The sequence below is a fragment of the Aulostomus chinensis genome, chromosome 4 (genome assembly GCF_037954235.1).
Source record: "Aulostomus chinensis isolate RoL2024-O1b breed Wild chromosome 4, RoL_Achi_v1.0, whole genome shotgun sequence".
NCBI classification, from domain to species: domain Eukaryota; kingdom Metazoa; phylum Chordata; class Actinopteri; order Syngnathiformes; family Aulostomidae; genus Aulostomus; species Aulostomus chinensis.
Window position 1 is genome coordinate 8,313,722 of NC_141323.1, and position 18,643 is coordinate 8,332,364.

Below are 18,643 nucleotides of genomic sequence, written 5' to 3' on the forward strand. Positions count from 1 at the left end.
AGAACTGTGAACACGTAGAGATCTGTGTAGTGTGTAGATCTGTGAACACGTAGAGAACTGTGAACATGTAGAGAACTGTGTAGTGTGTAGATCTGTGAACACGTAGAGAACTGTGAACATGTAGAGAACTGTGTAGTGTGTAGATCTGTGAACACGTAGAGAACTGTGAACATGTAGAGAACTGTGTAGTGTGTAGATCTGTGAACACGTAGAGAACTGTGAACATGTAGAGAACTGTGTAGTGTGTAGATCTGTGAACACGTAGAGATCTGTGTAGTGTGTAGATCTGTGAACACGTAGAGATCTGTGTAGTGTGTAGATCTGTGAACACGTAGAGATCTGTGTACGCGTGTAGATCTGTGAACACGTAGAGAACTGTGAACACGTAGAGAACTGTGTAGTGTGTAGATCTGTGAACACGTAGAGAACTGTGTAGTGTGTAGATCTGTGAACACGTAGAGAACTGTGTAGTGTGTAGATCTGTGAACACGTAGAGAACTGTGTAGTGTGTAGATCTGTGAACACGTAGAGAACTGTGAACACGTAGAGAACTGTGTAGTGTGTAGATCTGTGAACACGTAGAGATCTGTGGACATGTAGAGAACTGTGTAGTGTGTAGATCTGTGAACACGTAGAGAACTGTGAACACGTAGAGATCTGTGTAGTGTGTAGATCTGTGAACACGTAGAGAACTGTGAACACGTAGAGATCTGTGTACGCGTGTAGATCTGTGAACACGTAGAGATCTGTGTAGTGTGTAGATCTGTGGTTTATGGAAATGTTAACCCATTCTGAAGAAGTTTTGCCCCACAAATGAAACGGTAAAACCAGAGAAACACTACATGTTTGTGATGTTGGTAAAAGAGAATAATAATCGGGGCCATCATCCGCGGCAGAGTTAAGTCCCGGCGTGATGCTCTGGTAATCAGGGAGGCATGTGGCAGGATTATTATCATCTCTGCAGATCAAAAGATTACAAATAATAACGGGCATACGATCACGTGACTCTACAGAGACTTGGCAAATGTCATACATCCCAAAACAATTGCTTGCGAGCAAGTGACTAATTGATCACTGTAAGGTAACTAGGGGGTGACTAAAAGAAGATTAATCAAGTCAGGTTCATTTGTGTCACCAAACCCCAACCAAAGTTCTGTCCTGACTCTGTCCAAGTAGAGCAGGTCCAGCACCTCCCTCCTTCAATGAACCTCCACCCAACAATTCTCCATCAGCAGCACATCCTGCAACAGCAGCCACCAGAACCTTCCTTTACCAGCAGGAAGGTGGAGCAGATCCAGGATCAGTGGGGACGGAGAGAGAGCAGGAGAGCAGGACAGAGACAAAGACAGAGAATGGAGGAAGACAGAGAGACAGAAGGAGAGAGAGGGACAGAGATAATGAGAGAGAGAGAAAGGAGGAGAGACTGATGGACAGAGACAAAGACAGAGAATGGAGGAAGACAGAGAGACAGAAGGAAAGAGAGGGACAGAGATAAAGAGGGAGAGAAAGGAGAAGAGACTGATGGACAGAGACAAAGACAGAGAATGGAGGAAGACAGAGAGACAGAAGGAAAGAGAGGGACAGAGACAAAGAGAGAGAGAAAGGAGAAGAGACTGATGGACAGAGACAAAGACAGAGAATGGAGGAGGACAGAGAGACAGAAGGAAAGAGAGGGACAGAGATAAAGAGAGAGAGAAAGGAGGAGAGACTGATGGACAGACGGGGACGTGAGCAGGTGGAGCTACAGGTGGCAGCTGGAGCCTCTTCAGGTCTGCAGCCTCCTCCAGCAGCACCAGGATCTGGGATGAGGGGAGAAGAAGAGGAGTTAGTAACACGTATGAGGACAGGAGGAGGAGAGAGAAGCCCAGTGCATCATGGGAGATCCCAGCAGTCTGAGCCTACAGCAGCAGATCTAAGGGCCAGCCTAAGCAGTCCTGACTATAAGCCTGATCAACAAGGAGGTCTTAAGTCTGCTCTTAAACCTAGAGAGGGGGTCTGGGTCCTGGACTGAAACTGGGAGACGGTTCCACAGGAGGGGAGCCTGATAGCTGAAGGCTCTGGTTCCATTCTACTGTTAGAACTCTAGGAACCAGCAGGAACCCTGCATCCTGGGAGTGAAGGGTTCTAGCTGGATCATAGGGGACTAGGAGCTCTGTCAGGGATGAAGGAGCCTGACTGTTGAGGACTTTGATGGTAGAAGAAGAATTTTAAATTCTGTTCTGAATCTGACAGGGAGCCATGCAGAGAAGCAGTCCAGGAGAGACCTGGTCTCTGCTACCAGTTCTAGTCAGGGGGGCAGCAGCATTCTGGACCAGCTGGAGAGTGTTTTAGTTGTAGATTAGTAGATGAATACCAGGTAACTATCAGGTTTATAAAAGAGGATCTGTAAATTAATACCGGGTGACTAGCAGGTGACAAGAGTTGGATAAGTATCTGGAAACCTGGAGACTATCAGGTAATAAGCAGGTGACTATAAGAGGATGAGTGGATGAACACCTGGTGACTATCAGTTGGCTACAAGATGAGTAGCATATAACTAGCAGATGACAAACTCGATACCATCAGGTGATTTTGTAATGTACAGCTGATATTGGTAATAGATGATAATAATAATAATGAAGATGATCAGAGAATTTGTAGATTATATTTGTGGGAGGGCCATGTTTAGGCCCCCAGGCCAGAGTTGGAGAGCCCATGCCTCGACTCAACCTGTCAGATTTAGGCTACAGGATCTGGTGCCATCTAGTGTTCTTCCTCCACTGTGAGTAAGCAACCATAATGCAGTCGAAATGACATCAGCTGCTGACATCACTATCATCACTCCTCCAGAGAGCTCTGGTGCTGTCATCACCATGACAACCAGACAGCTCCACCCACCAGCTAGTATCAACAACACATGCATCAGCCGCTCCCTGCTGTGGCCTGACAATGTGTGTGACATCGTTCCTAGCTGGAGCCAGCAAAGACCTGATCCTGGCCTGCAGCTGAGCGGTGAGCCCTGATCAGTTCTTACAGTCCAGGAGTGGAACCACACGTGTGAGCCAAGACAGAAGCTCGCGCTCAGCACTTTGTGTCTTTTTCAGGGATGCTGTCAGATGATACTTTCAGAAGACTGACGAACTCTTTGATGGACAAATTCTCAATTCAGCTGACACTGCTGTTCATGTGTATTTATGTAGTGTGTGTGTGTGTGTGTGTGTGTGTGTGTGCAGGTGCAGGTGCGTCTGCAGGTTGCTACCATCACATCAGGGTTTGAACCTGGTTGAAATAGAAAATGTGTACTAACACATTTGTCAGCTGACGCTATATCTTTTGTATACATACATAATGTGTTTATATGAATGTATACATATAACACACACACACACACACACATATACGTGTGTTATTACAATAAATGGCTACACTGAATACATTCATCTTACTGTACAGGCTCTTCTGGTCTGTAGCTTGTTTTGCTGCATCACACCATCAAGTGGACAAAAGAGGGAACTGCAGAGGGACAGACTGATAGAAGTTGGAGGGAAAGACAGAAGGACTCCTGGGACAGACGGGGGGACTGCAAGGACAGAGTTGTATTGAAGCCTAAATTCCAAAATATCTTCCAATCTATCCTGACATCAACCTGGTTGATGTGTGGACAAGGTGGTCCTCACCAATCCACTCGGCCCTGCTGACAAAAACAATCTTCACAAAGACACACATCCAGGACTTGTTTCATTACCAGAATATTTATTTGATTCTTTTTCCTATTAAAACACTAGCTGCCATATTTAATAAAACAGCCAATGGCCAAGTGCCTCAGTCCTCATCCTCCAATCAGAATCTCCTCAGACAGGTCAAAGGGTCTGTGGACGTGTCCTTGGCTTTGCTGCTGCGGTGTGAATGATCTGGCCCCTGGAGTCATGGCAACCGGCGTTGCTTCCGCGGTCATTGTTGCTATAGGGTTGAGTGGGAGGCAGGCAAGGTTTCCTGTAAGCCGTCTCCGTGGTGGTTCCCATGGCGATAGGAAGGGTTATATTGCATCGCTGATTGGCCAGTGTCTGTCACCTCCTCTTTGACTTTGTGTGTGTGTGTGTATATATATATGTGTATGTATGTACATGTATATATACACACACATATGTATATATGTATAGATATATGCTGCATATGTAGTGTGTGTATATATACACACTATATATAGTGTGTATATATGTATGTGTAAATATTTACACACACGAGTGTATATACATACACACATATATGTATTCATATATACATACATGTATGTATGTATGTATGTATGTATATACACACACATACATATATATATATAAATACAGACACACATATATGTGTGTATTTATATATATATATAAATACAGACACACATATATGTGTGTATATATACATACATGTATGTATGTATATATACACACACATATATATATATAAATACAGACACACATATATGTGTGTGTGTATATATATATATATATATATATACACACACACACACACACACACACACACACACACACCTTTCATTGCGTGAGTGGACATCAGGGGACTCCTGAGGAGAATGAACACTAACTTTGTGTGTTGGGTTTCGTTGAACCCTTAAGAAGAGGTCCATCTGACTGGCTCAACTGTTGCTAGGCAGGAAATATGACACTCATAGATGAGGGTGGTCAACAAATCAACAAAAAATAAAACAAAAAATCAATTAGATATTAAAATTGTAGAAACGGAGGTCAAATGAGCCAAAAAAGATGACAAAGCAGATGAGGAAACCTGAGGCCTTGGATGCTGACAGGTCTGTTCATGCAAGTCCAAATCAAGTCTCAGGGCCAGTGTTTAATTTAGATTTGACTGGAGTCCAGGTCTGGGACTGGAGTCCAGGTCTGGGACTGGAGTCCAGGTCTGGGACTGGAGTCCAGGTCATGTAGACCAATGAGCAGCTGCTGTTACTGCCTGATCAACTTCACAACATCCACAAAGCTTTTTTCCTCTTTTATTATGAAATAGTGCTACAATGTACATTGCATGTCTTCCACTGACTGTCTGCTGACGCATGACTGACACGTGTCAGATATCTGCTGACATGTCTCTGACATGCCTCAAGAGTGTGTGACACATGTCAGAAGTCTGACGACGTGTGTCAGATGTCTGCTGACATCTCTGACGTGTATCTCATGACTTTGTGACGCGTGTCAGATGTCTGCTGATGCGCGTCTGACATGTGTTGCTGTAAACCTGATTAAAAGAATGATGAACACTTGTTGTTCCTGCCACAGGTCAGACCGGTGAAATAATTATCCATCCTGACAGGCGATCGAATCCTGGGTTAAAATCTTAAAAAGCTCTGCTGGACAAAGAGTCTGACGAGCGAGTATAAAGGTGAATCACCATCAGAAGGACAGTTATTCAAGGTGTCTCAGACCACTCAAACATGGAGGGAAGATGGGAAATAAAATCTAAAAAAGGAGAGGAGGTAAAGAAAAGCAAAGCAATGAAATGATGGAGTCAATTCAGAGGGGTATGCGGGACGGCAGGAGCCGGACAGTCCTCTCCCGTCCACATTCACTGTGAGTGCGTGCAGGTGGGAAAACCTAGCGAGAGGTGACGGATCAACCAGAAGGGCCAATGGTAGGCAGGCAGGTGAGCTGGGCCAGACCCAATCAGAAGGCCTGCTGGGCGGGATTGTAGTTGAAGGTGGAGGGAACGTGAGGTCGCTCTTCTAGTTTGTCGTATTCCAGATGAAACTCCTGAGAAGAGGAAGAAGCAGTAGTTTTACTTCGACTGTGAATGTAACGTTAGTAAGACTGTCAGACGCCATTAATGAGCTGCCCTTCAACTGTCTACGCCTGTGGGAGCTCTGGTCAATCACACTCTCACATCAACGAACGCCAAGGTAGTTCACACCAGACTCCTGCCCTGCTGCACTGAGCATGCCCAGTGGGTGGAGCTGGCTAGACCGCCGCTCGTTTATTTAATTGATGAAACTGAGAAGAAAAGTTTTTCGTCATCACTTTTTTCCTTCCATGAACAACACGAGACAAAGACGGGCTAAAACTGATGAGAGCATATGTTGTGATGTCACTCATGTGACCAGATAAAAATGTTTGCTATCAATGACAGGACGTCCCATCTGTCTGTCCAGCAGAGACAACACTGCTGGTCTTTGATGTGCCATGCACGCCATGTGCACACTCTCCTCTCAGATGATGACATACAGCACAGACAAGATGGCTGACCACTTTGGTGAACATCAGGAAGACTTGGGTCTGAGGGATGTTGGGATGTTTCCCTCTGTCCTGGACCGTACCATCGCAGGGACGTGTCTCTCTCACGCACGCACACACAGTAAGTATGAAACCCAGAGCACATCCTAACTCCTGAGAACTCCAAGTGGCGCTGCCTTACCAGGAGAGAGGGGAGGTGAGAGGAGTGTGTGATATCTGAGACACCCAAAACTTCTCCTAAGCAAACCATTTAGGCTCCATCCCATCATGTGAAACGTGTGAGCCCACATCCGTAACTGGCTTACAGAAACCAGAAGTCTCCCCCGTGACCAAAAAGTCTACATTAGCCATCAAGGCATGAAAGGACCTGCATTCTGCCTGAAAACGGCGAGTGATGACTGTCAACACGACTCGGTAAAGTTCTACACTGTTTTTCTGGACTTCCGTGGTGCCTTTGGGTCACTGCCACACGGCGTCGTGATTCATGCACTTGAGGACATACGGCTACCACAGGTGTACACTGGCATCATGATGGTTTGGACAAGAACTCATGCATCGTAGCTGTGTTTGATTAGATTAGCTGGTGCGCGGCAGGGAGGCCTTCTGAACTCTAGGGGAGGGGTTTTCTTTTCAGCCCCTTGATCATATCCTGTGCTACAGGAAGTCATGTCATCATTGACCTCTACTGCTGGGGGAGGTCTGTGTCCAGGCAGCTGGTAGGTCAGTTAGCAGTTGAATGGCTGCTGGCTAAGTTCAACAAGTATTCTGACGCCTGCTTTGTAAGGAAATTTGCAGCTGTTAATAATAGACACAACACTTCCCTTGTGGAACTGTTGGCCTCGGCTGTTTCCTTGTATTTTAGTCAGAAACACTTATCACTCTCTCACACACACACACACACACACACACACACCTTTATTAGGAATAAAATAAATATGTTTGTAAGAATTTATGTGTCATTTATCAAATAACACCACCGTCCCCACCCAAAACTCCACCACTGTCACCAAAATCTCACTCTGAACTTGGCAGCCCTTGACCGACATGTACTTCACCAGGACCGAGCGTGGGTTTAAGGGTGGGAAACACATGGTCATGCGTGTGAAGCGGCTGAAAAGTGTGTGTTGCTCAGCAAATGTGTGAGACTTGAGAGCCCTGAATTGTGATGAATGGCAGCAGCACACAAGTTAACGTCAGCAGCTTCATTAACTGATGCGTTGCAACGGATGGGCTTTGTGTGTTCTTCATTGTTTGTTTTTTCTAGGCATTATTAAAAACAACTTATGTCTATTATTTTGTCACTCCAGTGACAAGCAACAAAAACCTTTTTTTTTTCTCTCCGCGGCCTGGCCAGTCTGGGCTGGACTGGACGTTCGAGAATAGTCCCACTTTTCCCAGTGGCCAGCACGTCCCTGCATGATGGGTGGACTGCAAAAGACTGAAGCCAAAAGACTATCAAAATACTGCTCAGTTTCAGCCGCCAGAGGCAGCCTCCTTATCTGGAAAAGACAATGAGTCGTCTCCCCTCAAGTGTCATGTGATCATGTGCCATATTTCCTATCTGTCAAATTATCACCATGCCTATTCCTCTGTTTAGCTCAGCACATGTCCATCCAGTGTCTGGTCAGAGAACAGTTGTAATCTTCTTCTGTTGTGTTTGGATCAAAAAAAGTGGAATGTTGTTTACCTTGGGATCCAAATAAAAGAATTTCAACCTGAGTGTATGTGTGTGTGTGTGTGTGCGTGTATTTTTTTTTTTTACCTTGGCCACCTTCCTCCAGTTGAGGCAGTCAAAGAAATAGTAGGTCCCTCTCTCGTAGGCATTGGTCTTCAGCGTGGGCTCCATCCCCGGAGCTCGGGTGATCCAAACCCTCTCCTCTTTGTGGTACCGCCAATCCCTGTTAAAGCTGCACACAAACATGTCAATTCATTTACATGGAAATGACCTCACGGCACATTCCACTGCAGCAGGTTGAGCACCACTCTATGCAATGAAGGAACACGCTAACATTTTGGGAAATTGTCTTCCTCGCCACAGTTTTTAGAGCCACGTCATCAGACAGAGACCCATCTCTCCTCTCCAGACCTCCACTGGACGGCTGCCTGCTTGTTAGCGTAGTTTGCTTCATGCCAGTTGGGGGAAGGGGGGGGGTAAGATGTCTCGAAAGTCATCAAACTGACTTTTATCAAGAATGAGGACAGGAGTGCCTGGCTCGAAACATCATGGACAAAATCATATTTCCCCAAAAGTTTTTGTTCCTTCACCGGCAGGAACATGGTGGACGACTGACTTCATTCATGAGGCCAAAAAACCTTCACGATCAAACACAATTTTCAAAGTGCAGGGAAGGAATAAATGGGATTTTTGTGAAGGTCTTACAGTTCTACTGCGGCCAGCAGCTGTAGTAGGTCTCCTCCATTCATGTAGTAGAGGTAAAAGAGCAGGTCTTCACCGTATCGGGACAACTTAATGGCTGCTAGCTGGAGACAGCAGGAAGACCAGAGTCACATGCATGCACACCTCCATACCATCCAACATGTCGATACAGGGAAGAACTGTACGGCCCCCCACCTTGTCCCTTATGTGGATGTTGGTTAGATACTCTGAAGGGACGTGGAAGTCTGCAGTACACGGAGGTAAAAAGAGCTGAAAGTACTGAAGCATTCATCACCAACAGAATCCGATAATCATCTTCTACCTGGTGTCAAACTCACCGATGTCCTGTGGCCGACAAGGAGCCGACGCCCACGGAGACGCAAACTTGGGATAGAGATTCCTGACAAGAAGAGAGGAGACTTTCGTTTTTCTGAGCTGCGTTTCCATTCCCCCTAGAATTGCACAAAACCTAAATATTGCAACAAAAAACTGGTAATGGAAAAACCTATATTTTGAAAAATCTCTCAAATATCGTTAAAAAGTTCTTACGCTCTCACGAGGAGGTTTTTCAGATGTGTAGATAGAGAAGAGTATCGCAAATGTGCAATGGAAACACTTCTTTTGCATTTATGCGTCATCGGGTGACGTAGGGAGTTCCGTTAAATCCCTTTTTCGTGTCCGCTCCCATACACACAGACTTCAGCTTTGAGCCGCCACTCGCTGCCTTCGTCTGGTGATGGGAGCAGCGGCAACAGCAGCAGTGACGACCGAAACAGCTGCTCCAAAATGCAAAATGTTGTGTACCGCCATCCCTCTCAAAGTGGAGTCTCGTGCGACGAGATGTTACGAGAATTCTGGCTTATGTGCCAACACCATTCAGTGGCAACACCTGCAAATCGCAACTGTACTTTGTTGAACTTCTAGAAATATCGCTTTTATTTTGCAAAAAACTGTAACAGAAACACAGCTATTCAGAGATGAGTCCTCGTCATTTTTACACGTTGAGTGACCCTGTGTCAATCTAACCAAGACTTTCTGAGGGAGTGCCCGTACTTGATCAACATTTGAAAAAGACACTCAAGCCGCTGACTTTCTTTGCATGGACTCCAACATTCCAATCCTAACTTGATTAAGACGCCACCATGAAACAGCGTTTTCTAATGACCTGTACTCTCAGGCACCAATCAGTCAATCGATTATCAGAAGGAGACATTCTACTGACATGTCTGTCTTGTGATTTCACGACCCTGGTCCTGCTTCTAAACTCCTCCAAGAGTTGTGCTTTCTGTCTGTACGATGAACTAAAGTGATGTCATGTGGGCGTGTCCTCAGTCGCATGTGCAACCCAGGTTACCAGGCCCTTATCAGTAGTCCAGTTCACCAGTTAATTGATTAGATCAATTAATATAGATTTTTTTGTGACAGATTAATAAATGGGGTTTGATTTAAAATAATCTTACATAAAATTAATAAAAAGGATTTATGATTAAAATCTTAAATAAGTCAATAAATAGAAAGGATCAATATAAGTTTATTTATCTGTTTAAAGAGAGTATTTTGTTTTATGACGTGGCGAATTTGCCTCTCAAAGTGTACAAGATTCAGGTGGCGCGAGGAGTTCATGTGACGTAGCGTAGTGTAGCGTAATCAATGGGACGCCGTATCCATGGCGCTAGCTCATGGCATTAGCCACCTGTACTTGGCTAAATTGTATTTGTGAGGTTACACGTTACTGAACTCCCGCGTCGCTGTGGAACCTGGACTGATGAGAGCCTTGTGCCCGCTGTGTGTGTGTGTGTGTGTGTGTGATGCGTGAGCCTCTGGTGAGTAAACTTTATTGATAAAAGTCTGATAAATGGAGTTGAAACGTGCATCTGCTCATGTTAATATGGACTGACGAGGCATTCGTTTCATGTTTGTTGTGAAAACGACGTTTTAGATGATGATGTTTCATTTACACAACCCTCACTCTGGGTTTTTCTCTGAGACTGAGTGGTGGTCAAAAAAAAAAAAGAGGAACGGAAAGATATGCGCAGCCTTAAAAGTATATTTTGTTGATGTCAATCTTACAGTAATCTTCTTTTTGGCCTTTATAGGCTGTTTTTTTTTTTCTTTCTTTGTATGGATTCCTGGGTGGAGGTGGAGGTGGTAAAGGTGGAGGGGAACCTCAGTGGTTGTGGTGAGCTGCCCAAAACGGACTGGGATTCATTGAGTTGATATCTCATGTGTTGTTGACAATTTAAATTTATATTTTCTAATGTATTTTATATTCTTTAACTCAACACAATACAAGACTTACCTGTTGTGTGAATTCTTTACTCTGCCACTCAATGCATGTTGCCAATTGGTGCCCCAGGTAATTAACGCACTGATCAAACACACCTGTCTGCATCGCCCGGCCTTGACTATTAACAGTTAGAGCTGAGGCAGGTTACGCATGCAAGCAGAATGATGATGGAATCTCCTACAACTGAGGTGTGTATGACTCAGACAACAAGCAACCCAAACAACAAGTACTTCCTTTCGATAGGTTATGATGCAGGACTGCAATTGTATCTTTAGCTGAACGTTATGACATCACTGTGACCTTTGACCTCAAAATCCTAATCCCTTTATCTCGCTTGTGCTGAAATTGAGAGGCTGCAGGGTCACGATCTCTACACTGGTCACTCTGCTCAGGTGTGTGTCGTACTCAGGGGAGTTGAGGTTGAGACCGAGTGTGGTGAGGTCAGATCCCAGCGCCAGGTGGACCATGCCAGGATCCGTCTCTGCTGCCCGGATGAATGTCAACAAGCCGATCATTCCAAATTGGTCTGTTACCATGCCAACTGGGATGTTGGTGACACGCCCTGGGACACAGGCACGAGGACAAATGTTGGTTGTACGATGCAATCAAAACAATGCAGCGCACTTGCGGCGAAATAAATACATGGGTTTGGCGGATCAGTGCCTAAGAAGATGATGTTCAGTTGGGTGTCTCACCGTCAGGAAGAACCTGAATCCCTTTCTTCTGCTGGTTGTTGTTGCTTGGTGCTACCGAGCTTTTATCCCCGGGGAACTTTGGACCATCTGAGTTTGAGGTGGACTTTCCTGATGAGTTCAAATTCTGTTTGTTGGAGAAACAAAACAACATGTCAGCGAGAAATAGGGTTTCAAAATTCGGTGAATTTTCACACTTTGAAACTTTCCACTGTAATTTATGGGAATGAATGGGAATAAACGGGGAAAAAAGGGAATTCATTTTTTTGAAGGTATGTTCTAAATGGAGAAATTAAATCTGGTAGGGGAAAATAACATTTTAGCATCATACTGACTAAAACATGCAGATATCATGCAAGTACAGTTGGATATCTATGCTATCACATGCACACATAGCACATGACTGCTAAGCTACGGAGACAACGCCCCCTACAGGCACTATGCATTCCTCCATCACATGCACAGATGTTTCTAGAGTCCTGGATCCCACATTTGAGCCTGTCGACGACACAAAGTTAGGTAAGTTTTGATGACATTTCATGGTAATGTATTTAACAAACTTGGTGATGTTTAACTTACAAATATTACATATAAATTAGTGCTGAGCAGGTTTATTGATCCTGTGATATTTATTGATAGTTTGTTTCCTCAGAGTATAGATTTTTCAGTCGTGAGTATCGATACATTGAGCCCCATTCCAATCGCCTGCACTTTGCAGGAAGAGCAGTTCGGTCTGCCAGCCACTGGTGTCGCTGTAGAGCATTTCTAGTTACCCAGACGACTACGCCTTTCTCATCAGGTTAGAGCTGAGACATTCAGGAGAATGGCGGTGAGTATAAATCCAGCACCTGCACGCTTAAACACAGATGTGTGGGAGCTTTTTGGGTTCAAAGACAAAGAGGAAAGTTATGTTTTAGACAAAAGTGTAGCGGTTTGTGAGCTGAGTCACACAAACGTTAAGTACTCTGGAAGTACCACCAACCTGCGAGCCTCCTAAAACGTCACCACCCGGACAAGGAAATGCCAACTGAGACCGAGCCCACGAAGCTGAAGCTCGACCCCAAACAAACCAGCTGGACAGTGATGGAGTCCATTGCCTACTTTGTCAGGATTTGAGACCCCCCAAAAAGCTGCCTCAGAAGGCCACTGGCTGCACTGTAACTCTCAATGTTCACTTTTCTAAAGCTTGTAAGCTGCAATTTGCACTCAGTTTCAATAAATGAAACTAATTTTCTCACCACATCTTTGATTCATTTTGTCCAGCATTTGCGAACTGCCAGTCAGAGCCTCATGTTGTGTACTTGATGCTTTCAGTTCAGTTCATTCAATCCAAGTCAAGGGAACTCACAAGATGTCACCAAAGTCACTTTGTCCTTTAAAACCTTTCAGAAAAGCATGGAAGTGGAGCGAATCGTATCGTGAGCTGAATATCGTGTATCGTATCGTATGGCGAGATTAGTGTGTTGCTGCAGCCCCAATATAAATGTATTCAGAGAGCTACAACAAAACCAAATAAGCTACAGCTGGCATAGCCTCATAGATGGTAAGTGAATTTGTCAAGATGCGACCTATACTTCAAATCTGATGCTGTTTTTTTTCTGCCTCCTGCAAGATGTTCATCAAATTATTCAGAATATTAAAAATCTAAAGATCATTCCAGTTGTGTAGCTACTTGGAATATGTCCTAAATTCCCCCGCTTAACATCCCATGGAAATTTACTGGAAACATTCTGGAAATTGTCCACCCCTTTGCAACCCTAGCAAGAAATGATGAAAATGAGGGGAAATGACAAGGGAAGACAGCAGGAAGACGAGCAGGGACAATGAAGCTCACCGTTTTGCTGTCCTCACTGGTGCTGGTGGGGTCTTTCGTTTGGTAGTTGGGCCCGGGGAGAGCTGGGAAGTCTTCGTTATGGATGGAGAAGTCCTGTGACTGCTCACTGGATGGCTTGGTTACCATGCCAACTAGAACAACGGAGGAAAGAGTCAGTCAAGAGGATACATTGATAACTCCAGTAACTTATTCATGTGTCTGTTTTCTTTCCATTGCTTTATTTCCTTCTTTCAATGATTTATTTAATGCACTTTTATTGCAGTGCTTTAAGTTTGCACCCTGAAAACAATAATACAACGTTTGAACCCCAGGAGGACAAACCGGTGCCATTGGATGGGGATCCCAACAAACAATAAACACACTAGTAGAGCAACAGGTGTATTACAGCATCCTGCAGGATGAAAACTGCAGGTGTGACCTTAATCGCCACTCTCTTCAGGTCATCTTTGAGTCTCAGTGGGGATTTGGGCCAAATGTAAAGAAATTCCCGAGAGGTGCTACAGAGATATAACAATCGAACACCTGTGTCCTACAGCGGTGAGGAGACATCAAAACACAGGCCACGTAACTAGTTTGTCTTCTCATGTCTGTGGGACAACGACCTGCAGACGAAAACAGGAGCTTACCGTATGGCGCCCGACCAGCCAACGGGTTGAGCAGCGGGGTGGGATTTGAGCCTCCATCCCTTCGACTTCTGTCTGCTAGTGCCGGGAAATCAGACAAGTCCAGCCCTGTCACATTCTCACTGCCGTCTGGACACAGGACATACAAGACAAGCTATTTGGATTCAAGCTGAAAACGTTCATGTTGTGTGAAGGACACAGAGCAGAGGTGGAGGTGTGTACCTGTGCCATTGAAGATGTTGTTGGAGAGAGAGTTGTTCATGTTGAAGCCGGGATTCCTGTTCACCCCAAACCCTGACATACTGACACACACACACACACACACACACACACACACACACACACACACACAAAATCAGTGACGGCTGCAGTACGAACCCTCGAATGATACTTGTACTCCCTTTAATTAGAGTGTTTATAACAATGTGCTGAGGCACTAAGAAGAGATGCAGGAGAGAAAGAACAAACTTTGTGGAATCAAGATTCCAGTTAGTGAGCAGTTAAAGGATGAATGCACTTTACCGTATAAGTACCACTTAAAACTAGCATTAACCCGAGCAGGTGAAGACGCTGTCTGTCTGGGTGCTGGTCAGAGTCCCAGATGAGTGTGTGGTTGTGTCAGAGTGTGTGTTCCTGGATGTTCTGTGTTCTCCGTGTTGGTTCAGCAATATTAGTGTCGTAGAATGCTGAAGGAGCAGAAAACAAAACATGGTTCTACAACTCAAGATAATCTCCATTCAGCAGGAAGAACTAACAGTCACTGCTATTTTCAGAGGTTTAATTTGTGTCTTAAAGTTGGGTTCTAAGAATGTTTCTCCAGAGCAGTGAGCCTGTCAGTGACCAGCTGACTGTACGAGGCTGAGAGGTGACACACAGGCACACATGCGCACGCACAAACACGAGCACGGCCTCACACATAAAAAATGCTGGACCTGATTTTATCAACGACAGCATGAATGTAGAAGAACCTCAGGTTCAGGACCCACCCACCCACTGACTAACTCAATTACCCACTCACTTACTGACTGACTCAATTACCCATCAACTGACTAACTCAATTACCCACCCACTCACTAACTCAATTACCCACTCACTGACTGACTAACTCAATTCCACACTGACCCACCGACTAACTCAATTACCCACCCACTCACTCACTGACTAACTCAATTACCCACCCACTCACTGACTAACTCAATTACCCACTCACTCACTGACTCAATTACCCACCCACTGACTAACTCAATTACCCACTCACTCACTAACTTATTACCCACTCACTCACTGACTAACTCAATTACCCACCCACTGACTAACTCAATTACCCACTCACTCACTCACTAATTACCCACTCACTCACTGACTAACTCAATTACCCACCCACTCACTAACTCAATTACTCACTGACTAACTCAATTACCCACTCACTCACTGACTAACTCAATTACCCACCCACTGATTAACTCAATTACCCACTCACTCACTAACTCAATAACCCACCCACTCACTGACTAACTCAATTACCCATCCACTCACTGACTAACTCAATAACCCACCCACTCACTGACTAACTCAATTACCCACTCACTCACTGACTAACTCAATTACCCATCCACTCACTGACTAACTCAATTACCCACTCACTCACTGACTAACTCAATTACCCATCCACTCACTGACTAACTCAATTACCCACTCACTCACTGACGAACTCAATTACCCACACACTCACACACCCACAAGTCTGGGTCACCTGTTAATCGTGTAAGGCTGCCGTGACTGCTGCTGCTTGGGCATGCCGATGATGCTGGGCGACGACCGGCTGGGACTCCCCATGCTCCCACTCCTCCCCCCGCCTCCTCCCCTCTCTCCTCCCATTCCAATGGCCTGCCCTGCCGGACCCCCGACCTGCTGGCTGTGGTTCAACACGCTCCTGCTGCTCATTGGCAGAATCCCCCTGTACAAAGAGACAGAGGTAGAAAGAGAGAGAGGATAAAGGCGAGGGAGAGAGAGGGAGGGAGAAGGAGAGGGAGAGAGAGGTAGAAGGAGAGGGAGAGGAAGAGAGAGAGGAAGAAGGTGAAGGATAAGGAGAGTGAGAGAGAGGGAGAAGGAGAGGGAGAGGGAGAGGAAGAGAGAGGGACAAAAGAGGGACAGGAAGAAGGTGAAGGGGAGCAAGAGGGAGGAGAGGGAGACAGTGAAGGAGAAGTAGATCAAGAGGGAGAGAGAGAATAAGAGGGAGAGGGAGAAGAAGGAGGGTTGAAGAAAAGAAGGCAGGACCATTACAGCCATGTCAGCAACCCCAGCTGACCACATCAACATGGAGGGAGGCTGATCAGTACCTGCTGGGCGAGGGAGGCGTGTGCATGGTGCCAGTGTTGGGGGTGTTGGTGTGACTGGACAGCTGGCTGGCAGACTGGTTCAGCCCGCTTCGACTTAACTGAGGTGCTGTGCTGCTGTTGAGTCCGCGCATGGGAAAACCCAACGCACCTGCAGAGACAGAGATAGGAAAGAAACCCGGTAACACGTCGTCCCAGGAATCACCATCTGTGGTGTGTTAGCGTGCTCTGACCCCGCAAGGCCAGCCAGCCTCCGTGATCGCCCCCTTCTGTCTATGACTGCTCTACTATTAACCTCCAGTGTGGGGAGAAGAATTTTACAGATGTCAGAAAGACTGTGCAAGCAAAAGCAAGCTAACAGGAATTCTTTGTCTGGAGTGTGTAATGTGGACACGCCAGGCTACATGTCGGAACCAGCTCTTACTGGCAGTAAAGCGTATAGTTGTGTACATTCACATGCACATAATGGTTTGCTCCTGATTCAGATGTCTTCATCTGTCCACGAGTCTTACCAGAACCCATAAAATACACAGAGCTACAGGACTCCACCAAACAGCATCCAACAATGCAATTGAAAACATTTTTTTGGTACTGACGCCTGATGGACAGGTTACTCTACGTTGTTGTCCGCAATGTGTGATATGTGTGTATTTGTTTGTACTGCTTGTGTTTATGGTTGTCATATTGTTGTACGTGGCCTTTTAATAATACTAATATGTTTATTTACAACGACACATTTCTTAGAAATGAGAATCAAAGAGTGCTGCACAAGAATAGAAGATTAAAGACCATAAACACATAGGAGTTATAAAACAGAAGCAATAACAGCATACAGGCAGCAATGAGAACAAGAAAACCAAGCCACACCAGACTCAAAAGGCTGGAAAAAGGCCTGTTTTAGTACCATCCAGGTACCATCTGCAAAAAATGTTAAATTCTCTAATAATAGTAAAATTGAAATGTTACGGAGTAAAATACCTTAATTTTTAATTGAACTTGAATGTTTAAACATTGCAACTGGCTCAAGTGTGTGTTCCTCTTACTCTGGGGGCCATACAAGCTGGCTCCGAGCTGGGACAGCTGACCTGTCGAGGATGCAGAGGAAGACGCCAGCATCTGAAACGAAAACACCTCCTTCAGATCTCAAGAAGGGACTTTGTGTCTCAGAAACATAGCAATCAAGATGGCGTCTCAGAGCTTACGTCTTTGTCCGCTCGGTGGGGGGGGAACATGGACTGCTGGCTGTAGTAGAGGCTGGAGTCATCTGTGTAGTCGCTCTCTACCCCCCCCTCCATAAACTTCTTCCGGTTAGCACCAAACATGCCGCGTGTCACCTGGGAAACGAGACATGGCATCAGTGGATCAACCATAACCCTTCCCAATGGGAATCACACAGGACACACTTTTACAATGCCAGTATCTTCTTTATCACAAATTACTTTGTCCTTTTGTTATGTGCTGCAATTTCTGTGACACACAATACACAAAATCACAAGTTCATAAAATCTTAAACATGTCAAATGTCCTTGTCACAAGCTTCTGGTCCCTCTGCCAAGAATCCTGCACTGTTGGCAAGTATGCTGACATGAACCCGGCGCTTCCAAAGCATCACTGCCCCAAAAGCAACGAGCTTTACAACTTTGTTGTCCAGTGAGGCCAGCAAAACCCAGTACCAGCGTGGGCTAGGTTCTGAATCCTGACGCCTCAGAGGAACGCAGCAGCTCCACACCAATGCTGACCCATTCACACAAGGGCCGCACCGCTTTAGAAAAAGTAATCAGAATATCAAATTATGATGATTTTGTCGAACACTGTGTTTGCATGATGGTTTGATACAAGAGGAAATGTTCATTTTTTGTATCTACATTCTAATTTGCATGCCAGGATCTCTGCAGCACCATAATATCTCATTTAAAGTTGTATTTGATTTGACTGGTTAGCATTCAACTTCCCAAAGAAATACAGAAAGAAATGTTCATTTCAAATGATACCATAACATACAAGGGACCAGGCTACTCAAAAGGTGTCGGCTGAAGCTCATGTTAATCCTGCCTACCCTGAGTGCAACAAAGAGAAGACACAACTTCAGCAGACAACTCAGTTACATCAGAAGATTTAAGAGCAAAAGAAACTTCCAAACATTTTAGAGAGGTAAATAGATAAATAAGCAGAGTTCTATTACAAGAATCCAACCAAAAGTTTCAGTCATTTCATCATTATATTTCTCCATAGCTGATTCATGAATAAATAAACCTCCATAACACCAA

At 45.1% G+C, this 18,643-nt stretch overlaps 1 protein-coding gene across 1 annotated transcript; it reads right to left on the minus strand.

The window, feature by feature from the left end:
* Window positions 1-4,380: 4,380 nt before the first annotated feature.
* LOC147262521 (CCR4-NOT transcription complex subunit 2-like) lies at window positions 4,381-17,731 on the minus strand. Its single transcript, XM_086201450.1, has 14 exons — window positions 17,579-17,731; window positions 17,420-17,492; window positions 16,380-16,527; window positions 15,794-15,997; window positions 14,263-14,342; window positions 14,044-14,169; window positions 13,418-13,548; window positions 11,587-11,710; window positions 11,297-11,453; window positions 8,943-9,004; window positions 8,800-8,849; window positions 8,608-8,708; window positions 7,990-8,134; window positions 4,381-5,750 (listed from the first exon to the last, which is right to left on the minus strand). Exons 1-14 carry the CDS (start codon window positions 17,729-17,731, stop codon window positions 5,664-5,666), a joined length of 1,641 nt encoding a protein of 546 aa, XP_086057576.1. The 3' UTR covers window positions 4,381-5,663.
* Between the last annotated feature and the right edge of the window lie 912 nt (window positions 17,732-18,643).

Bases quoted from the DNA above. Each gene is read 5' to 3' on its own strand.
- LOC147262521 (XM_086201450.1), bottom strand. From the start codon at position 17,731: ATGCCATGTCTCGTTTCCCAGGTGACACGCGGCATGTTTGGTGCTAAC. The intron at 16,528-17,419 runs GTAAGAGGAACA...CTGTCTCTGCAG, and splicing joins CAGCTTGTATGGCCCCCAGA to GTGCGTTGGGTTTTCCCATG. The intron at 8,850-8,942 runs GTGAGTTTGACA...CGTGTACTGCAG, and splicing joins TTGTCGGCCACAGGACATCG to ACTTCCACGTCCCTTCAGAG.